Genomic DNA, 22,909 nt, shown 5'->3' on the forward strand with positions numbered 1-22,909 from the left:
GGAGAGACAGTGAGTCCAGTAGGGCAGGAGAGACAGTGAGACCAGTAGGGCAGGAGAGACAGTGAGACCAGTAGGACAGGAGAGACAGTGAGACCAGTATGGCAGGAGAGACAGTGAGTCCAGTAGGACAGGAGAGACAGTGAGTCCAGTAGGATAGGAGAGACAGTGAGTCCAGTAGGGCAGGAGCGACAGTGAGTCCAGTAGGACAGGAGATACAGTGAGTCCAGTAGGACAGGAGATACAGTGAGTCCAGTAGGAAAGGAGAGACCGTGAGTCCAGTGTGGCAGGAGAGACAGTGAGTCCAGTAGGACAGTAGAGACAGTGAGTCCAGTAGGACAGGAGAGACAGTGAGTCCAGTAGGACAGGAGAGTTAGTGAGTTCAGCAGGACAGGAGAGACAGTGAGTCCAGTAGGACAGGAGAGTTAGTGAGTTCAGCAGGACAGGAGAGACAGTGAGTCCAGTAGGACAGGAGAGACAGTGAGTCCATTAGGATAGGAGAGACAGTGAGTCCAGTAGGGCAGGAGCGACAGTGAGTCCAGTAGGACAGTGAGTCCAGTAGGACAGGAGAGACAGTGAGTCCAGTAGGACAGGAGAGTTAGTGAGTTCAGCAGGACAGGAGAGACAGTGAGTCCAGTAGGACAGGAGAGTTAGTGAGTTCAGCAGGACAGGAGAGACAGTGAGTCCAGTAGGACAGGAGAGTTAGTGAGTCCAGTAGGACAGGAGGGTTAGTGAGTCCAGTAGGACAGGAGAGACAGTGAGTCCAGTAGGGCAGGAGAGACAGTGAGACCAGTAGGGCAGGAGAGACAGTGAGACCAGTAGGACAGGAGAGACAGTGAGACCAGTATGGCAGGAGAGACAGTGAGTCCAGTAGGACAGGAGAGACAGTGAGTCCAGTATGGCAGGAGAGACAGTGAGTCCAGTAGGATAGGAGAGACAGTGAGTCCAGTAGGACAGGAGAGACAGTGAGTCCAGTAGGACAGGAGATACAGTGAGTCCAGTAGGACAGGAGATACAGTGAGTCCAGTAGGAAAGGAGAGACCGTGAGTCCAGTGTGGCAGGAGAGACAGTGAGTCCAGTAGGACAGTAGAGACAGTGAGTCCAGTAGGACAGGAGAGACAGTGAGTCCAGTAGGACAGGAGAGTTAGTGAGTTCAGCAGGACAGGAGAAACAGTGAGTCCAGTAGGACAGGAGAGTTAGTGAGTTCAGCAGGACAGGAGAGACAGTGAGTCCAGTAGGACAGGAGAGACAGTGAGTCCAGTAGGAAAGGAGAGACCGTGAGTCCAGTGTGGCAGGAGAGACAGTGAGTCCAGTAGGACAGGAGAGACAGTGAGTCCAGTAGGACAGGAGAGACAGTGAGTCCAGTAGGACAGGAGAGACAGTGAGTCCAGTAGGACAGGAGAGACAGTGAGTCCAGTAGGACAGGAGAGACAGTGAGTCCAGTAGGACAGGAGAGACAGTGAGTCCAGTAGGACAGGAGAGACAGTGAGTCCATTAGGACAGGAGATACAGTGAGTCCAGTAGGACAGGAAATACAGTGAGTCCAGTAGGAAAGGAGAGACCGTGAGTCCAGTGTGGCAGGAGAGACAGTGAGTCCAGTAGGACAGGAGAGACAGTGAGTCCAGTAGGACAGGAGAGACAGTGAGTCCAGTAGGACAGGAGAGTTAGTGAGTTCAGCAGGACAGGAGAGACAGTGAGTCCAGTAGGACAGGAGAGTTAGTGAGTTCAGCAGGACAGGAGAGACAGTGAGTCCAGTAGGACAGGAGAGAGAGTGAGTCCAGTAGGACAGGAGAGACAGTGAGTCCATTAGTACAGGAGATACAGTGAGTCCAGTAGGACAGGAGATACAGTGAGTCCAGTAGGAAAGGAGAGACCGTGAGTCCAGTGTGGCAGGAGAGACAGTGAGTCCAGTAGGACAGGAGAGACAGTGAGTCCAGTAGGACAGGAGAGTTAGTGAGTTCAGCAGGACAGGAGAGACAGTGAGTCCAGTAGGACAGGAGAGTTAGTGAGTCCAGTAGGACAGGAGGGTTAGTGAGTCCAGTATGGCAGGAGAGACAGTGAGTCCAGTAGGACAGGAGAGACAGTGAGTCCAGTATGGCAGGAGAGACAGTGAGTCCAGTAGGACAGGAGAGACAGTGAGTCCAGTAGGATAGGAGAGACAGTGAGTCCAGTGGGGCAGGAGCGACAGTGAGTCCAGTATGGCAGGAGAGACAGTGAGTCCAGTAGGACAGGAGAGACAGTGAGTCCAGTAGGATAGGAGAGACAGTGAGTCCAGTGGGGCAGGAGAGACAGTGAGTCCAGTAGGACAGGAGAGACAGTGAGTCCAGTAGGACAGGAGAGTTAGTGAGTCCAGTAGGACAGGAGAGTTAGTGAGTTCAGCAGGACAGGAGAGACAGTGAGTCCAGTAGGACAGGAGAGTTAGTGAGTTCAGCAGGACAGGAGAGACAGTGAGTCCAGTAGGACAGGAGACAGAGTGAGTCCAGTAGGACAGGAGAGTTAGTGAGTCCAGTAGGACAGGAGGGTTAGTGAGTCCAGTAGGACAGGAGAGACAGTGAGTCCAGTAGGGCAGGAGAGACAGTGAGACCAGTAGGGCAGGAGAGACAGTGAGACCAGTAGGACAGGAGAGACAGTGAGACCAGTATGGCAGGAGAGACAGTGAGTCCAGTAGGACAGGAGAGACAGTGAGTCCAGTAGGACAGGAGAGTTAGTGAGTCCAGTAGGACAGGACAGACAATCAGTCCAGTAGGACAGGAAAGTTAGTGAGTCCAGCAGGACAGGAGAGTTAGTGAGTCCAGTAGGACAGGAGAGACAGTGAGTCCAGTAGGAAAGGAGAGACAGTGAGTCCAGTAGGACAGGAGAGACAGTGAGTCCAGTAGGACAGGAGAGACTGTGAGTCCAGTAGGACAGGAGAGACTGTGAGTCCAGTAGGACAGGAGAGACAGTGAGTCCAGTAGGATAGGAGAGACAGTGAGTCCAGTAGGACAGGGGAGACAGTGAGTCCAGTAGGACAGGAAAAACAGTGAGTCCAGTAGGACAGGAGAGTTAGTGAGTCCAGTAGGACAGGAGAGTTAGTGAGTCCAGTAGGACAGGAGAGTTAGTGAGTCCAGTAGGAAAGGAGAGACAGTGAGTCCAGTAGGAAAGGAGAGACTGTGAGTCCAGTAGGAAAGGAGAGACTGTGAGTCCAGTAGGACAGGAGAGACAGTGAGTCCAGTAGGACAGGAGAGACAGTGAGTCCATTAGGACAGGAGATACAGTGAGTCCAGTAGGACAGGAGAGACAGTGAGTCCAGTAGGACAGGAGAGTTAGTGAGTTCAGCAGGACAGGAGAGACAGTGAGTCCAGTAGGACAGGAGAGAGAGTGAGTCCAGTAGGACAGGAAGACAGTGAGTATAGGAGGACAGTGAGTCCAGTAGGACAGGAGAGACAGTGAGTCCAGTAGGACAGGAGAGTTAGTGAGTTCAGCAGGACAGGAGAGACAGTGAGTCCAGTAGGACAGGAGAGAGAGTGAGTCCAGTAGGACAGGAAGACAGTGAGTATAGGAGGACAGTGAGTCCAGTAGGACAGGAGAGAAAGTGAGTCCAGTAGGACAGGAGAGAAAGTGAGTCCAGTAGGACAGGAGAGAAAGTGAGTCCAGTAGGACAGGAGAGAAAGTGAGTCCAGTAGGACAGTGAGTCCAGTAGGACAGGAGGACAGTGACTCCAGGAGGACAGTGAGTCCAGTAGGACAGGAGGACAGTGAGTCCAGTAGGACAGGAGGACAGTGAGTCCAGTAGGACAGGAGAATGGTGGTGGGATCGCAGGGCAGAGTGAGTAAGTTTACATCTGGATTAGAAGGACATTTGGGACAGTGAGGACTATTTATGCCTATTCTCTCGATCAGTTCAGAGAGATTGACTGGCCTCAGTGCCCTTTAATGACATGTCCTGGAATCATGCCTGCCCAAAAAGTTTTATTTCTATAAAGTTTACCTGGCTGGCGATGTTTTTGACCTATAGAAGACCAGGACCAAGACCTATAGAAGACCAGGACCAAGACCTATAGAAGACCAGGACCAAGACCTATAGAAGACCAGGACCAAGACCTATAGAAGACCACTTTTTGGGAGTATTAAAAATATATGATTTGCGCTGAATAACCATTTGATATTTATTTGATGTAAGTCTGTGAGACATGGTGGAGTGCTAAATCCAATCCCAGCCATGTGAGACATCCCCTGTCTGTCTGTGTGTTCTCATCCTTTGTGATGAGCTGAAGGATAATTGAATGAGATGTTCACTTAAGGCCTCTCTGTGAAGGGTGAAGCACACACAGTGATACCAGAGCTAGTTCACTGGTTGAAGCTGTCCCAGAAGAGGCATTGTGCCCATATGCTGAAGGACAATGGGCTTTATGTCCATGTAATGGTTATAATATTACATGTTAATATGAATTCATTTGAATGCCTTTCCTTCATAATGTTCTCAGAGGACTGGAGGAACAAAGCAACATGGTTAAAACCTTTCCAATCCTTTCACCTACAAGCAAACGAAGAGAGGAGTATTGAGAATCTGCTCGTCACTCTGTGGTCCATTGTGTCTGGACCTTGACAGCCGCTGTCTGATTGATTTGGTGACCCTAATTCTGCCCCCTGCCCCCTTCCCCCAGCCCCCACATCCTAAGATTTGTCATGCTAAAATCTAGTAGCACATTGCTTTGTGTCTCCTTGTGGATACTGTAGTCTCAAGGCAGGAAGTGATTTACAGTAGCTGAGGAAGTAAACAAAACCACAACATGAGTGTATGTTTTAATTGTTGACTACTAATGGACAGAGAGTGAAGGATGTCTATATACATGTGGGTGGGGTGAGTGTTTCCCATGAGTTTCCTCCTACATGTTACAAACAACATTTGGCCAAAACAGACAACATTTGAATAGGGTAATAACATTGGGGGACTTTTCGATTGAAGATTAACCTAGTGGGAAAAACAAATAGAAATGTCATCATAATTACATCATTTTGTCATGATGTCATTTCCACTAGTTTTACCTGCTGGGAATGGTTCAATTAGACAGCCTTGATTCGTATTCTGTGCAGGAATGGTTTAGGTTGACAATGGCGATGACATAAATGCAGCAGAAGAATGTATGTGATGCTCTTTTCCCTCTGTATTACTCATGCGGAGACGTACGGATGTGCAGCATGCTGTAAACACCGGCCCCATCTCTTTTCCTGCCCTGGCGGATTGCTGCGGTGCTGAGAGAGTTAACTGCATTGTGGGCAGGGCTATGGGGGAGGGGATTGCTGTGTGTTTCATAGACACATTTGCATTAGAGAGCAGTTGCTGCCACTTAGCTGCTGTTGCTGTAGAGGGCACAGCCGATGGAAAGAGAAGAGGGAGAAAGACAGTTTACCGGCTTTTCATGGGAATCTCACTCTGCTCTCATCCCCTGTTCTACCCTTTTGCCAGGGTGCTGCTGTGTACTGCTTTGTCTGTGGTAAGCCTGCGGCTGAGAAAGTTAATCTGATTTGCTTTCACACACACCCCTCTCTTTCTCTCTCTCTCTTTTTTTGTGTCATTGTCTTGGGGTTCCAGGCATTCCAAGGCACGGAAGAAGAGGGAGATGTAAGGGAAGGAGTGCTGGGAGAGGCATTGGAGGACAGAGAGAGCCAGGGAAAGGAGAAAGGAGGAGAGGGCAGCAGCAGCATATCGGACCAGCCCCTTGTCCCACCCCCCTCAGTGGACTCTGTGCCTTGCTCTCCGGCGAGCCCCCCGGGAGCCGGCTCTCCCACGCGTCCTCCCCCTTTAGATGCCTTCTTCAGGAGACTGGGGAGTCTATTCCACTTCAAGGCTGAACCCGCCACAGCAGTCCAGCAGCAGGAGGAACAGCAGGCAGAGGAGGGAGAAGAAGGACAAGAGGAGGAAACTGCATTAGCAGTGGTGTCTATTGAGCCAGACCTCTCAGGAATGACATGTGGTGCAGAGGGGGACCAGGATCACTGTGACTCCGCCGGGAGTCTGACGGGAGGAAAGGACACTCGACACACAGAGACAGAGGACAGGAGAGAGGGAGAGTCTGACCTACACAGTGTATCGACATCCACAAGGAGTCCAACACACACAGACCTAGAGACTCTGGAGAAACCGTGAGTACTGTACTTCCTTCACGTGCGTGTGTGTGTGTGTGTGTGTGTGTGTGTGTGTGTGTGTGTGTGTGTGTGCGCACTTGAATGCGTGTGTGTGTGTGTGTGTGTGTGTGTGTGTGTGCATGCATGCGTGAATGTGTATAATGGTTGAAGGACAGTCATAACTTACAACTCCCTTAGATGTTTATCTATGTAAATCTCAATGTATGTACAAACGAGACATATTTTTGTTAATCCTAAACCTCAGTTTCTCGCCCTTTCTTGGATTGTTTCCGGAACGGCACTTTGAGTTTCCTAAGACCCAGTGTAGTAATACGAGTATCTTGGACGGCTTAAAGCAGAATTGGGACATTAACAACATCCAGGAAGTGTAATGACCCTGGACAGACCTTCCATTGTAGCCTGACCTTAACGGGGGATAAACTTCAAAGGCAGCCTTAGTGGACCTGCTTGTAATTAGCAGTAGTGGTGCCAGGCCTGGAATGTATACTAGAGGTCGGAGGTGCCCCTGGGCATGGGTGTTGGCACTCCTTGGCACCAGCGACGGTCACCAATGTGAGCAGGAGCGTGCGGACAGGCTCTGCCCCGATATGGAACCTTACACCATCGCATGGTGGGATGAATGAACCCTTGAGGCGTCGCAGAATGTTTGGGATACAACAGGTCTGTGTTGCGGCACCCGTACTGTTTGACAATGCTGCCTTTCATGTGACTGCCAAACCAGAAGTAGGATGAAGTGCCACTAGACACGGATCTATAATCAGTTTTGCATTTCTTCTCTAATGGTTAAAGTTAGTATTTAGGGGGATGGTACACTGATCTTGGATCTGTGCCTATGAAGAAGTTGGGCAATCTAGGTTCATGGTTGCTGCTCCACCCGAAGGAGAGGAGCTGAGCTCTTGGATCATATCAGGACAATGCTAACATCTTTATGTAAATCCACAGCCAGTTAAAAGAGGAAGGAGCCTTTTACTTAGCCCTAATCCTCCTCAGTTACCTCAGGTTGACCCCATGGAGAAAACTACTGATTTGTGTAGCTCACCATTATCCAAACTGGTTTGTCTTTACACTGGACTCAATGCATCCAGAGGGATAGGTTGCCAAGGTCAGCAGTCATCAGTTGGAAGTGCTCCATGGTACAGTAGCTGATGGGAGTGGTAAAGATAAGAGAGGCTAATGCATATACAGCAGGATAGTAGTGCTTTATAGATAAGTGCTATTTAGCAGCAGACGAGCTGTCACAAATCAAGTCAGTACTCAGAAGGGACAACCTATTCTTCTTAAGTCTCCTGGAGACTCCTCTCAAACCTAAATACTATTGGTCAGTGATTGAAATGTGCAGTTCTTTATTGTGTGTGTGTGTGTGTGTGTGTGTGTGTGTGTGTGTGTGTGTGTGCGTGTGGTGTGTGTGTGTGTTTTGCCCACAGTGGTTGCTGGGTCTTAAATGAACAGCTGTGACAACTTTCTCTTTCTCTCTCCCTAGTCCCTGTCTAGCCCCTGGGCTATATTTTAACACCCTGTCCATGCCAATGTCAGCCAGGAGGGATGTCTTCAAATTAGAGGTCGACCGATTAATCAGAATGGCCGATCAAGTTTTCATAACAATCGGAAATCGGTATTTTTGGGCGCCGATTTCCGATTATTAAAAAAATATATATATATTTAATTTTTTACACCTTTTATTTAACTAGGCAAGTCAGTTAGAACTGAGAAAAAAGGGGTAAAATTAAAAATAAATAAATAAATAAGTGTTTATTCAGTACTGTTGTAATTGTCATTATTACAAATAACAAAATAAAACAAATCGGACGATTAATCGGTATCTGCTTTTTTTGGTCCTCCAATAATCGGTATCGGTATCGGCGTTGAAAAATTGATGGTTCAGTCTCTCTGAGGATAGACTATGTTGGACTTGACATTTTCCTCTAAAATGCTGTTTTCAGGGCCTGTTTGGGTTTTAGCCTGTGGGTATTTAGGTTGGCACAAAGGTAGACAGAGTTGTCCCTGGACCAGCCATGGCCCTGTAATACATTTCTGCCCTCTGCCTATCAGATCAGATTACGCTGATGTGTTCATGTGTGTTCGTGTGTGTCAGCGCTGAGAGGTGACCAACCATGACTATGCACCACATAAACACATGCTATGTTCTTCTACACACATACAGTGGGGCAAAAAAGTATTTAGTCAGTCACCAATTGTGCAAGTTCTCCCACTTGGGAGAGGCCTGTAATTTTCATCATAGGTACACTTCAACTATGACAGACAAAATGAGAAAATCACATTGTAGGATTTTTAATGAATTTATTTGCAAATTATGGTGGAAAATACAATGTGATTTTCTAGATTTTTTTTCTCATTTTGTCTGTCATAGTTGAAGTGTACCTTATGATGAAAATTACAGGCCTCTCCCATCTTTTTAAGTGGGAGAACTTGCACAATTGGTGGCTGACTAAATACTTTTTTGCCCCACTATACATTGTTATATTATCCCTGTGAGGACCTCAAATCTATTTCCATTCAAAATCCTATTTTCCTTAACCCTAAACCTAACCACTAACCCCTTACACAAAACCCTAATTGTAACCCTACTTCTAATTGTAACCCTAACCCTAAACCTAACTCCTAAGCTTAAAATAGCCATCATAGTGACGTGGGTAATGTCCCCACAAGGAGAAACTGGCTCCTAAGCTCATTATTAAGCGCTATTACGTGTTGGCACACTGTCCCTATGCAATACTATTTTTATTTATTTATTTGATTTATTTCACCTTTATTTAACCAGGTAGGCCAGTTGAGAACAAGTTCTCATTTACAACTGTGACTTGGCCAAGATAAAGCAAAGCATTGCGACAAAAAACAACACAGAGTTACACAAAGGATAAACAAAAGTACAGTAGAAAAATCTATATACAGTGTGTGCAAATGGCGTGAGGAGGTAAGGCCATAAATATGCCGTAGTAGCGACGTAATTACAATTGAGCAAATTAACACTGAAGTGGTAGATGTGCAGATGATGATGTGCAAGTAGAAATAGTGGTGTGCAAAAAGTAAATAAAAACAGTATGGGGATGAGGTAGGTGGTTGGGTGGGCTATTTACAGATGGGCTATGTACAGCTTCAGTGATCGGTAAGCTGCTCAGATAGCTGATGCTTAAAGTTAGTGAGGGAGATATAAGTCTCCAACTTCAGCGATTTTTGCAATTCGTTCCAGTCAATGGCAGCAGAGAACTGTAAGGAAAGGCAGCCAAAGTGGGTGTTAGCTTTGGGGATGACCAGTGAAATATACCTGCTGGAGCGTGTGCTACGGGTGTGTGTTGTTATGGTGAACAGTGAGCTGAGGTAAGGCGAAGCTTTACCTAGCATAGACTTATAGATGACCTGGAGCCAGTGGGTCTGGCGACAAATATGTAGCGAGGGCCAGCCGACAAGAGCATACAGGTCGCAGTGGTGGGTGGTATATGGGGCTTTGGTGACAAAACGGATGGCACTGTGATAGACTGCATCCAGTTTGATGAGTAGAGTGTTGGAGGCTATTTTGAAAATAACATTGTCAAATGCCAAAGCCGAGGATCGGTAGGATGGTCAGTTTTACGAGGGTATGTTTGGCAGCATGAGTGAAGGAGGCTTTGTTGCAAAATAGGAAGCCGATTCTAGATTTAATTTTGGATTGGAGATGCTTAATATGAGTCTGGAAGGAGAGTTTGCAGTCTAGCCAGACACCTAGATATTTGTAGTTGTCCACATATTCTAAGTCAGAACCGTCCAGAGTAGTGATGCTAGTCGGGCAGGCTGGTGCGGGCAGCGATCGGTTGAATAGCATGCATTTAGTTTTACTAGCGTTTAAGAGCAGTTGGAGGCCACGGAAGGAGTGTTGTATGGCATTGAAGCTCATTTGGAGGTTAGTTAACACAGTGTCCAAAGAAGGGCCAGATGTATACAGAATGGTGTCGTCTGCGTAGAGGTGGATCAAGGAATCACTCGTAGCAAGAGCGACATCATTGATATATACAGAGAAAAGAGTTGGCCCCTGTGGTACCCCCAATAGAGACTGCCAGAGGTCCGGACAACAGGCCCTCCGATTTGACACACTGAACCCAAAATCAAATCAAATCAAATTGTATTTGTCACATACACATGGTTAGCAGATGTTAATGTGAGTGTAACGAAATGCTTGTGCTTCTAGTTCCGACCCTGCAGTAATATCTAACAAGTAACCTAACAATTTCACAACAACTACTTTATACACACAAGTGTAAAGGAATGAAAAAGAATATGTACATAAAAATATATGAATGAGAGATGGCCGAACGGCATAGGCAAGATGCAGTAGACGGTATAGAGTACAGTATATACATATGAGATGAGTAATGTAGGGTATGTTAACATTATATAAAGTGGCATTGTTTAACCTCTCTGGGATCGTTCGGGACGCTAGCGTCCCACCTCGCCAACAGCCAGTGATTCAAAACAACAGAAATCTCAAAATTAAAGTTCCTCAACCATACAAGTATTTTACACCAATTTAAAGATACACTTCTCGTTAATCCAACCACAGTGTCCGATTTCCAAAAGGCTTTTCGGCAAAAGCAGAACATATCATTATGTTAGGTCAGCAACTAGTCACAGAAAGCATTCAGCCATTTTCCAACCAAAGAGAGATGTCACAAAAAGCAGAAATATAGATCAAATGAATCACTAACCTTTGACGATATTCATCAGATGACACTTCCAGGACTCAATATTACACAATAGATATATGTTTTGTTCGATCAAGTTCATATTTATATCCAAAAACCTCAGTTTACATTGGCGCCATGTTCAGAAATGCCTACAAAACATCCAGAGAAATTGCAGAGCCACATCAAATAACAGAAATACTCATCATAAACTTTGATGAAAGATACATGTTTTACATAGAATTAAAGATAAACTTGTTCTTAATGCAACCGCTGTGTCAGATTTCAAAAAAGCTTTACGGCAAAAGCACAATATTCAATAATCTGAGAACAGCGTTCAGCCACAAAAGCAAGCCATACAGTTACCCTCCAAATTGTGGTCAGCAAAAGTCATAAATAGCCATAGAAATCTTCACTTACCTTTGCTGATCCTCATCGGAATGCTTTCCCAGGACTCCCACTTCCCCAAGAAATGTTAGTTTTGTTCGATTACGTCCATATTTATGTCCAAATAATAGTTTTGTTCGCGCGTTTAGTTCACTATTCCAAAGGCACAATGCGCAAGCGCAAAATCCAGACGAAAAGTCAAGAGTTCCATTACAGTTTGTATAAACATGTCAAACGATGTTTACAATCAATCCTTAGGGTCTTTTTTATAATAAATCTTCAATAATATTCCAACCGGACAATAGCGTATTCATTACAGAGGAAAAAGAAGGAACGGCACGCTCGCGTAACTGCGCAGTAAACAACTGATTGGCCTCAGCCTAGTCCACTTGTTGAAACAGCTCTTATTCGACACCCTTCCACAATAGAAGCCTCAAACAATTTTCTAAAGACTGTTCACATCTGCTGGAAGCCTTCGGAAGTGCAATCTGGCCCCATAGACACAGCATATTGGATAGGCAATCACTTAAATGAAACTACAAACCTCAGATACCCCTCTTCCTGGTTGGATTTTTCTCAGGTAGTTTACTCAGGGCACCTTATTCATCCAAGCTACTCAATATTGCCCCACTGTCATCAAGAAGTTAAAGTGGCTAGTGATACATTTATTACATACATTTTTCATTATTAAAGGGGCTAGAGATGAGTCAGTATATTGGCAGCAATGTTAGTGATGGCTGTTTAACAGTCTGATGGCCTTGAGATAGAAGCTGTTTTTCAGTCTCTCGGTCCCCGCTTTGATGCACCTGTGCTGACCTTATCTGAGAAGTAGTTGGTGAACCAGGTGAACTATACCATCAACCACTGCACTATTACACTTTCCACACAGTATGTGAACTGAACTAAGCAAATCCAGGCAAGAGGTGCCCATTGAAATGCATAAGCCTGTTGATTTCAATATGGATGGACAGCAAGGCAGATGGATGGTCTGAGATAGTGTATCCTCAGCAGATGATGTGAAATGAAAGACAGTGATACAAAGAGGCCCTGCGGTCCACAGGCAGTTCTGTTCTGTTCTGCCCCCGTTATGGAACAAGAGAGGAAAGCAATAGTCAGACTCTGAGAGGGAGGAATAGGCCAAAAGACACCATGACCTCAGCAGAAGGGAGGGAGAGTGGGAAGTGGAGAGAAGAACAGAGGCAGTGTGTACAGGGATCTGGGGGAGAATGAGGGAAAATCACAGAGGAATGTGAGAGTCATGATGAGAAAACAGACATTTGAAATGCAAACTAATAAACAAGTGGAGTGAGGATATTTTGCTGCCTGGCTGAGACGCATTTGATTTGTGTACTACTCACTATCAACAAACTATCAGTTTCCTTTGCAACTCTGTTGATGTGCAGTAAATACATTCACTGCTAACTATCTTACCCAGCAGTTATAGTTTCTGCATGTGCAGCTGATAAACTGAGGCTTTGCGATTACCATGTTACCAATGGTTAGGAGTGAACTAAAATCACCCACATGACTCAACAAGGCCTTGACAGAAGGACATCTGTAGCAGAACATCAGCCAAGTTAACTGCAACACTTTGACTGAATTGAATTTTGTCTGGAGTTATGTGAGCACGAGTAATGGAAATAGGCATGTGTGAATAGAAGCAAAATATAAAAATAATACCATTCATTTCAGAGATTAACTTATTTCTCAAGGTCAGTTGTCAGACAGCTGACTTTGATTTTTTGTTCCAAGATGGCGTAGCAGTCAGACTTCGTCCTCGTCTTGTCGTGTGTATCTTTTTATATCATTTTTATATCATTTTTCTTCGCATATATTTAAACAAATATTTGTTATATTTTTATTTTACTGTCCGAGTTGCCACTCCTGGCTAACGTCTCTGTCCCGAAGCAAAAACCAATTTGCCTTGAGCTAGCTTTTGCTAGGCCCATCTCCCAGCTAGCCGAAGAGGTCCATCAGTCACTCCTTGGGTTACAATACCTATTTTGCCAATTGGCCTGGACCCCTTTTACTGCCGACATGGAGCCCCGCCGATCCATCACGACTGGACTACCGACGTAATCTGCCCGAGGGGGGTTTTCAACTGGGTCCTTCGTTGCAACGTTCCCTGAATGCCAATCTGCTAGCCTGCTACCTGTCTAGAGCATATTGGACTGTTAGCTGAAGAGGCCCATTGGACAAATTCTTTGGCCACTATGCCGATTTTGCCAATTGGCCTGGGTCCTTTTACCACACGGAGCCCTGCTGATCCTTCACGACTGGTCTGCCTACGTAACAACATGAGGGGGCTACAACAGACTTCTTCCGTCGCGACGTCTCTCTAAGGCCCTTCTGCTAGCTTGCTTGCCCCGGCCCACTAGCTGTCTGAATTGTTGTGTCTCCAGCCTGCCGAGCTACTCAGTGGACCCCTATGATCAGTGGACACACTTTAGTTCTATCTCCCACACATGAGGTGACCTCACCTGGTTTAAATTATGTTTCTAGAGACAATATCTCTCTCACCGTCACTCAATGCATAGATTTACCTCCACAGTATTCACATCCTGCCTTGAATCTATTCTACTGCCCAGAAACCTGCTCCTTTTACTCTCTGTTCCGAATGTACTAGATGACCAGTTCTTATAGCCTTTAGCCGCACCCTTGTCCTACTCCTCCTCTGTTCCTCTGGTGATGTAGAGGTTAATTCAGGCCCTGCAGTACCTAGCTCCACTCCCATTCCCCAGGCGCTCTCATTTGTTGACTTCTGTAACCGTAAAAGCCTTGGTTTCATGCATGTTAACATTAGAAGCCTCCTCCCTAAGTTTGTTTTACTCACTGCATTAGCACAACCCTTTTTTAACCTTTATTTAACTAAGCAAGTCAGTTAAGAACAAATTCTTATTTTCAAGGGCAGCCTAGGGGCAGAAAGACAGATTTTTACCTTGTCAGCTCGGGGATTTGATCTTGCAACCTTTCGGTTACTAGTCCAACGCTCTAACCACTAGGCTACCCGCCGCCTCAACTCTGCCATCCCGGATGTCCTAGCCGTGTCTTAATCCTGACTTTGGAAGACCACCAAAACCCCTGAAATTTCGATCCCTAACTATAACATTTTCCGACAAGATAGAACTGCCAAGAGGGCGGAGTTGCAATCTACTGCAGAGATTGCCTGCATAGTTCTGTCTTACTATCCAGGTCTGTGCCCAAACAATTTGAGCTTCTACTTTTAAAAATCCACCTTTCCAGAAACAAGTCTCTCACCGTTGCCGCTTGCTATAGACCACCTTCTGCCCCCAGCTGTGCCATGGACCATATGTGAATTGATTGCCCCCCATCTATCTTCAGAGCTCGTGCTGTTAGGTGCCCTTAACTGGGACATGCTTAACACCCCGGCCATCTAAACTTGATGCCCTCAATCTCACACAAATGATTAATGAACCTACCAGGTACAACCCCAAATCCGTAAACACAGGCAACCTCATAGATATCATCCTAACCAACCTGCCCTCCAAATACACCTCTGCTGTCTTCAAGGATCTCAGCGATCACTTCCTTATTGCCTGCGTCCATAATGGGTCTATGGTCAAACGACCACCCCTCATCACTGTCAAACGCTCCCTAAAACACTTCAGCGAACAGGCCTTCCTAATCGACCTGGCCCGGGTATCCTGTAAGGATATTGACCTCATTCCGTCAGTAGAGGATGCCTGGTTATTCTTTAAAAGTGCTTTCCTCACCATCTTAAATAAGCATGCCCCATTCAAAAAATGTAGAACCAGAAACAGATATAGCCCTTGGTTCACCCCAGACTTGACTGCCCTTGACCAGCACAAAAACACCCTGTGGCGTACTGCATTAGCATCAAATAGCCCCCACAATATGCAACTTTTCAGGGAAGTTAGGAACCAATATACACAGGCAGTTAGGAAAGCAAAGGCTAGCCTTTTCAAACAGAAATGTGCATCCTGTAGCACAAACTCAAAAGGTTCTGGGACACTGTAAAGTCCATGGAGAATAAGAGCATCTCCTCCCAGCTGCCCACTGTCACCACAGATAAATCCACGATAATTGAGAATTTTGATAAGCATTTTTCTATGGCTGGCCATACTTTTCACCTGGCTATCCCCCACAGCAACTTGCCCAAGCCTCCCCATTTCTCCTTCAGCCAAATCCAGATAGCTGATGTTCTGAAAGACTTTCAAAATCTGGACCCCTACAAATCAGCCAGGCTAGACAATCTGGAACCTCTCTTTCTAAAATTATATGCCAAAATTGTTGCAACCCTTATTACTAGCCTGTTCAGCCTCTCTTTCATATCGTCTGCGATCCCCAAAGATTGGAACGCTGCCGCGATCATCCCCCTCTTCAAAGGTGGAGACACTCTAGACCCAAACTGGATGCAGTCTATCACAGTGCCATCCGTTTTGTCACCAAAGCCCCATATACTACCCACCACTGCAACCTGTATGCACTCGTTGGCTGGCCCTCGCTTCATATTCGTCGCCAGACCCACTGGCTCCAGGTCATCTATAAGTCTTTGCTAGGTAAAACCCCACCTTATCTCAGCTCACTGGTCACCATAGCAGCACCCACTCGTAGCATGCGCTCCAGCAGGTATATTTCACTGGTCACCCCCAAAGCCAATTCTTGCTTTGGTCGCCTTTCCTTCCAGTTCTCTGCTGCCAATGACTGGAACGAACTGCAAAAATCACTGAAGCTGGAGACTCATATCTCCCTCACTAACTTTAAGCACCAGCTGTCAGAGCAGCTCACAGATCCCTCCATCTGTGAATAGCCCATCCAACTACCTCATCCCCATACTTTTATTTATTTGATTTATTTTGCTCTTTTGCACCCCAGTATCTCTACTTGCACACTCATCTTCTGCATATCTATCACTCCAGTGTTTAATTGATATATTGTAAATATTTTGCCACTATGGCCTATTTATTGCCTCACCTCCCTTATCCTTCTATTGTATTATTGACTGTATGTTTGTTTATTCCATGTGTTACTCTGTGTTGTTGTTTGTGTCCCACTGCTTTGCTTTATCTTGGCCAGGTCACAGTTGTAAATGAGAACTTGTTCTCAACTAGCCTACCTGGTTAAATGTGTAGGGGACAGGAGTGAGTGAGAGAGAGAGAGATGAGATAAAGCAGCGGGATTGTCATTGAAGGGGAAACTGCTTTTCACACACTGGGTGAAGAAGTAGGCCAAGCAACAATTATATTCATAGCACAGCAATTAACTACAGGACAATGGAGTAGCCACTCAGACAGCTGTGGCTGACGCTGGGTAACCAAATTAAATCAAAATAAATGACATGGCTGATGTAGAGTTTTTCTCCTGCAGGGATGTAGGACTGGAAATGTAACAGAGGGATTAGAGGGGAGGGAAGCATCTGATTGCAACAAGGTAATGACTGATTAAATAAGGGATTTGCAAGCACTGTCTGGGTCAGTAGTTATAAAACACCAGTGGATTCTACTCATCACACATATGCAATGACAATGAGCTATAAATAGAATGAGATATGAGAGGGACAGATTATCTAGGTTTTCATCCAGTTGGTGACAGATTTTCATGCGAATAGTTTAGAAAATCTGCATAAAATAATATGTGCATTTTCCCACCAAATATGTATTTCCATCAAATTGACTTGTTGCGGATAAGGCTGTGCGTGATGACGTAGTGCACATAAAAATATATTTTTCAAATAAATTGCTATGTACCATATAATAAATTGAAGTTTCAACTTTACTGATGGCTTTGTCACAACATTTTTGCGTTAGTTTATTAGGTACACCCATATATTACCGTGTCGGATCCCCCTTTGCCTCCAGAACAGCCTGCATTCTTTGGGGAATGGAAACGTTGCTCAAGTGATATCAAGGGACCTAATGTGTGCCAGGAAAACATTCCCTACATCATTACCCCATCGCCACCAGCCTGTACCGTTGATACCAGTTAGAATGGGGCCAGGGACTCATGCTGCATACGCCAAGTCTTGACGCAAAAGGAACTGGGATTCGTCGGACCAGCCAATACATTTTTTGTCACATTTAAACTCAGCAGAAAATGAAACAGCCCTATTCCAGGACCCTGTCTTTCAAAGATAATTCGTAAAAATCCAAATAACTTCACAGGTCTTCATTAATGAACATGCACCTGTGGAACCGTCGTTAAGACACAAGCAACTTACAGACGGAAGGCAGTTAAGGTTAGAGTAATGAAAACTTAGGACACTAAAGAGGCCTTTCTACTGACTCTGAAAAACACCAAAAGAAAGATGCCAGGGTCCCTGCTCAGCTGCGTGAACGTGCCTTAGGCATGCTGCAAGGAGGCATGAGGACTGCAGATGTGGCCAGGGCAATAAATTGCAATGTTCGTACTGTGAGACGCATAAGACAGCGCTACAGGGAGACAGAACGGACAGCTGATTGTCCTCGCAGTGGCAGACCATGTGTGATAACACCTGCACAGGATCGGTACATCTGAACGTCACACCTGCGGGACAGGTACAGGATGGCAACAACAACTGCCCGAGTTACACCAGGAACACGCAATCCCTCCATCAGGACTCAGACTGTCCGTAATAGGCTGAGAGATGCTGGACTGAGGGCTTGTAGGCCTGTTGTAAGGCAGGTCCTCACCAGACATCACCGGCAGCAACATCACCTATGAGCACAAACCCACCGTCTCTGGACTAGACAGGACTGGCAAAAAGTGCTCTTCACTGATGAGTCGCGGTTTTGTCTCACTCACCAAGGGTAATGGTCGGATTTGCGTTTTTCATCAAAGGAATGAGCGTTACACCACCGGCCATACTACTCGTTCTGTGCGTGATTTCCTGAAAGACAGGAATGTCAGTGTTCTGCCATGGCCAGCGAAGAGCCCAGATCTCAATCCCATTGAGCACGTCTGGGACCTGTTGGATCAGAGGGTGAGGGCTAGGGCCATTCCCCCCAAAAATGTCCGGGAACTTGCAGGTGCCTTGATGGAAGAGTGGGGTAACATCTCACAGCAAGAACTGGCAAATCTGGTGGAGTCCATGAGGAGGAGATCCACTGCAGTACTTAGTACCACACCAACTGCATTGACTGTTACTTTTGATTTTAACCCCCCTTTGTTCAGGGACACATTATTCAATTTCTGTTAGTCACGTCTGTGGAACCTGTTCAGTTTATGTCTCAGTTGTTGAATCTTATGTCCATACAAATATTTACACATCAAATCAAAGTTTATTTGTCACGTGCGCCGAATACAACAGGTTTAAACCTTACAGTGAAATGCTTACTTACAGGCTCTAACCAATAGTGCAAAAAGGTATGAATGTATAGTTAAAGTGACTGCATATGTGATAAACAGAGAGTAGCAGCAGAGTAAAAGAGGGGTTGGGGGGGGGCATACAATGCAAATAGTCCGGGTAGCCATTTGATTACCTGTTCAGGAGTCTTATGGCTTGGGGGTAAAAGCTGTTGAGAAGCCTTTTTGTCCTAGATTTGGCACCCCGGTAGCGCTTGCCATGCGGTAGTAGAGAGAACAGTCTATGACTGGGGTGGCTGGGATCTTTGACAATTTTTAGGGCCTTCCTCTGACACTGCCTGGTGTAAAGGTCCTGGATGGCAGGCAGCTTAGCCCCAGTGATGTACTGGGCCGTACGCACTACCCTCTGTAGTGCCTTGCGGTCGGGGGCCGAGCAATTGCCATACCAGGCAGTGATGCAACCAGTCAGGATGCTCTCGATGTTGCAGCTGTAGAACCTTTTGAGGATCTGAGGACCCATGCCAAATCTTTTCAGTTTCCTGAGGGGGATTAGGCTTTGTCGTGCCTTCTTCACGATTGTCTTGGTGTGTTTGGACCATTCTAGTTTATTGTTGATGTGGACACAGAGGAAGCTCCCAACCTGCTCCACTACAGCTCAGTCGATCAGAATGGGGGCGTACTCAGTCCTCCTTTTCCTGTAGTCCACAATTATCTCCTTAGTCTTGGTTACGTTGAGGGATAGGTTGTTATTCTGGCAGCATCCAGCCAGGTCTCTGACCTCCCTATAGGCTGTCTCGTCATTGTCTGTGATCAGGCCTACCACTGTTGTGTCTGCAAACTTAATGATGGTGTTGGAGTCGTGCCTGGCCATGCAGTCGTGGGTGAACAGGGAGTACAGGAGGGGACTGAGCACGCACCCCTGGGGGGCTACAGTGTTGAGGATCAGCGTGGCAGATGTGTTGCTACCTACCCTCACCACCTGGGGGCAGCCCTTCAGGAAGTCCTGGATCCAGTTGCAGATGGAGGTGTTTAGTCCCAGGATCCTTAGCTTAGTGATGAGCTTTGAGGGTACTACGGTGTTGAACGCTGAGCTGTAGTCAATGAATAGCATTCTCACATAAGTGTTCCTTATTTCTTGTAAGCTTCCGGGTTAGAGTCCCGCACCTTGAGAGCGGCAGCTCTGCCCTTTAGCTCAGTGTGAATGTTGCCTGTAATCCATGGCTTCTGGTTGGGGTATGTACTAGAGGTCGACCGATTAATTAGGGCCGATTTCAAGTTTTCATAACAATCGGAAATCGGTATTTTTGGGCGCCGATTTCCGAATATTTTTTTATTTTTTCATTTTTAAAATTTTTTATACCTTTTATTTAACTTTTATTTAACTAGTCAGTTAAGAACACATTCTTATTTTCAATGACTGCCTAGGAACTGTGGGTTAACTGCCTTGTTCAGGGGCAGAACGACAGATTTTCACCTTGTCAGCTCAGGGGTTCCAATCTTGCAACCGCACAGTTAACTAGTCCAACGCTCTAACCATTGCACTCCACGAGTAGCCTGCCTGTTACGCGAATGTAGGAGAAGCCAAGGTAAATTGCTAGCATTAAACTTATCTTATAAAAAACAATCAATCATAATCACTAGTTATAACTACCGATCCAGTTTAGCAGGCAATATTAACCAGGTGAAATTGTGTCGTTTCTCTTGCGTTCATTGCACGCAGAGTCAGAGTATATGCAACAGTTTGGGCTGCCTGGCTCATTGCGAACTAATTTGCCAGAATTTTACGGAATTATGACATACATTGAAGGTTGTGCAATGTAACAAGCATATTTAGACTTAGGGATGCCACCCGTTAGATAAAATACCGAACGGTTACGTATTTCACTGAAATAATAAACGTTTTGTTTTCAAAATGATAGTTTCCGGATTCGACCATATTAATGACCAAAGGCTCGTATTTCTGTGTGTTATTATGTTATAATTAAGTCTGATTTGATAGAGCAGTCTGACTGAGCAGCAGCAGGCACGTAATCATTCATTCAAACAGCACTTTTGTGCGTTTTGCCAGCAGCTCTTCGCAAGCACAGCGCTGTTTATGACTTCAAGCCTATCAGCCTAATGGCTGGTGTAACCAATGTGAAATGGCTAGCTAGTTAGCTGGGTGTGCGCTAATACTGTTTCAAACGTCACTCGCTTTTAGATTTGGAGTAGTTATTCCCCTTGCGCTGCAAGGGCCGCGGCTTTTGTGGAGCGATGGGTAATGATGCTTCAAGTGTGGCTGTTGTCTATGTGTTCCTGGTTCGAGCCCAGGTAGGGGCGAGGAGGTGGACGGAAGCTAAACTGTTACACTGGCAATACTATAGTACCTATAAGAACATCCAATAGTCAAAGGTATATGAAATACAAATGGTATACCACACTCAGTCAGCTGTATAAGGAAATCACTCACCCAGAGGCGGTGCTCCTAGTGGCCGGAGGCTTTAATGCAGGGAAACTTAAATCAGATCTACCAAATTTCTATCAACATGTTTTCAGTGCAACCAGTGACTCAGTCTATAAAAGAAGCACCAGTGACTCAGTCTATAAAAAAGGGGTCAGATAAAGCAGAGTTTAGCATCTGCTTTATCTGACCCCTTTTTTATAGACTGAGTCACTGGTGCTTCTTGTTTTAATTTTTGCTTGTAAGCAGGAATCATGAGGATAGAGTTGTGATCAGATTTACCAAATGGAGGGCGAGGAAGAGCTTTGTACGGGTCTCTGTGTGTGGAGTAGAGGTGATCTAGAATTTTTTCCCCCTCTGGTTGCACTGAAAACATGTTGATAGAAATTTGGTAGATCTGATTTAAGTTTCCCTGCATTAAAGCCTCCGGCCACTAGGAGCACCGCCTCTGGGTGAGTGATTTCCTTATACAGCTGACTGAGTGTGGTCTTAGTGCCAGCATCTGTCTGTGGTTGTAAATAAACAGCCACAAAATGTATAGCTGAAAACTCTCTAGGCAAGTAGTGTTGCCTGCAATTTATCACAATATACTCTACTTCAGGCGAGCAAAATCTAGAGACTTCCTCAGATTTCGTGCACCAGCTGTTGTTTACAAATATGCACAGACTGCACCCCGCCCCCTCATTTAACCAGAGTGCTGTTCTATCTTGCCGGTGCAGTGTATTTCCCGCTAGCTGAATATCCATGTCGTCATTCAGCCACGATTCCGTGAAACATAGGATATCACAGTTTTTGATGTCCCGTTGGTAGGATATTCGTGATCGTACCTCGTCTAATTTATTGTCCAATGATTGCACGTTGGCAAGTAATATTGACAGTAACGGCAGCTTTCCCACTCGCCTTCTGCGGGTCCTCACGAGGCATCCCACTCTGTGTCCCCTGTACCTGCGTTTCTTCCTCTTGCAAATAACGGAGATGTTGGCCCTGTCGGGTGTTTGGAGAATGTCCTGTGCGTCTTTCTTGTTGAAGATAAAATCTTCATGTTAAGTTTGCTGAAAATAAATGCAGCTGACAGTGAGAGGTCATTTCTTTTTTTGCTGAGTTTAGGTGCAGTGAAATGTGTTGTTTAACAGGGTCAGCCATAGAAGTACAGTGCCCCTAGAGCAAATTAGGGTAAAGTGCCTTGCTCAAATCAAATCAAACTTTATTTGTCACATGCGCCGAATACAACACGTGTAGACCTTACTGTGAAATGCTTACTTACAAGCCCTTAACCAACAGTGCAGTTCAAGAAAGAGTTAAGAAAATATTTACCAAATAAACTAAAGTAAAAATAATAAAAAGTAACACAATAAAATAACAATAATGAGGCTAAATACAAGGGGTACCGGTACCGAGTCAATGTGCATGAAGTGACTATAATCAACAGCGTAGCAGCAATGTAAAAACAAATGAGTGGCCATTTGATTTATGGGCACAAGGGCACATCGACAAATGTTTCACCTTGTAGGCTTTGGTATTCAAACCAGCGAGCTTTTGGTTACTGGCCCAACACTCTAACCACTAGGCTACCTGCTGCCCTTTTAGCTGATAGGAGTGGAACCCAGTATGGTCGTCTGCTGCAATAGCCCATCCGTGACAAGGACAGACGAGTTGTGTGTTCCGAGATGCCGTTCTGCACACCACTGTTGTACTGTGCCGTTATTTGCCTGTTTGTGGTCCGCCTGTAGGCTTGCACGATTCTTGCCATTCTCCTTCGACCTCTCATCAACGAGCTGTTTTTGCCCACAAGACTGCTGTTGCTGACTGGATGTTTTTTTGTTCGTCGCTCCATTCTCAGTAAAAGCTAGACACTGTCATGCATCAAAAGCCCAGGAGGCCAGACGTTTCTGAGATACTGGAATTGACGCACCTGGCACCGATGTTCATACCACGCTCGAAGTTGCTTAGGTCACTCGTTTTGCCCATTCTAATGTTCAATCCAACAGCCTCAATGCCTGTCTGCCTGCTTTATATAGCAAGTC

General features: G+C 45.7%; 1 protein-coding gene across 3 annotated transcripts in view; it reads left to right on the plus strand.

The window, feature by feature from the left end:
• The window catches only part of LOC112228490, a 90,234-nt gene that overhangs the window by 18,800 nt on the left and 48,525 nt on the right, over positions 1-22,909 (plus strand). For all 3 annotated transcript variants that reach the window (XR_006080449.1, XM_024393851.2, XM_024393852.2), the window contains exon 3: positions 5,569-6,119. Coding sequence is in view for 2 of the 3 variants with exons in the window: in XM_024393851.2 (XP_024249619.1) it covers positions 5,569-6,119 (551 nt within the window). In the remaining variant the exon portion in view is untranslated. The remainder of the gene's footprint in view (positions 1-5,568; positions 6,120-22,909) is intronic.

Source organism: Oncorhynchus tshawytscha, linkage group LG30, assembly GCF_018296145.1.
Source record: "Oncorhynchus tshawytscha isolate Ot180627B linkage group LG30, Otsh_v2.0, whole genome shotgun sequence".
Lineage (NCBI taxonomy): Eukaryota > Metazoa > Chordata > Actinopteri > Salmoniformes > Salmonidae > Oncorhynchus > Oncorhynchus tshawytscha.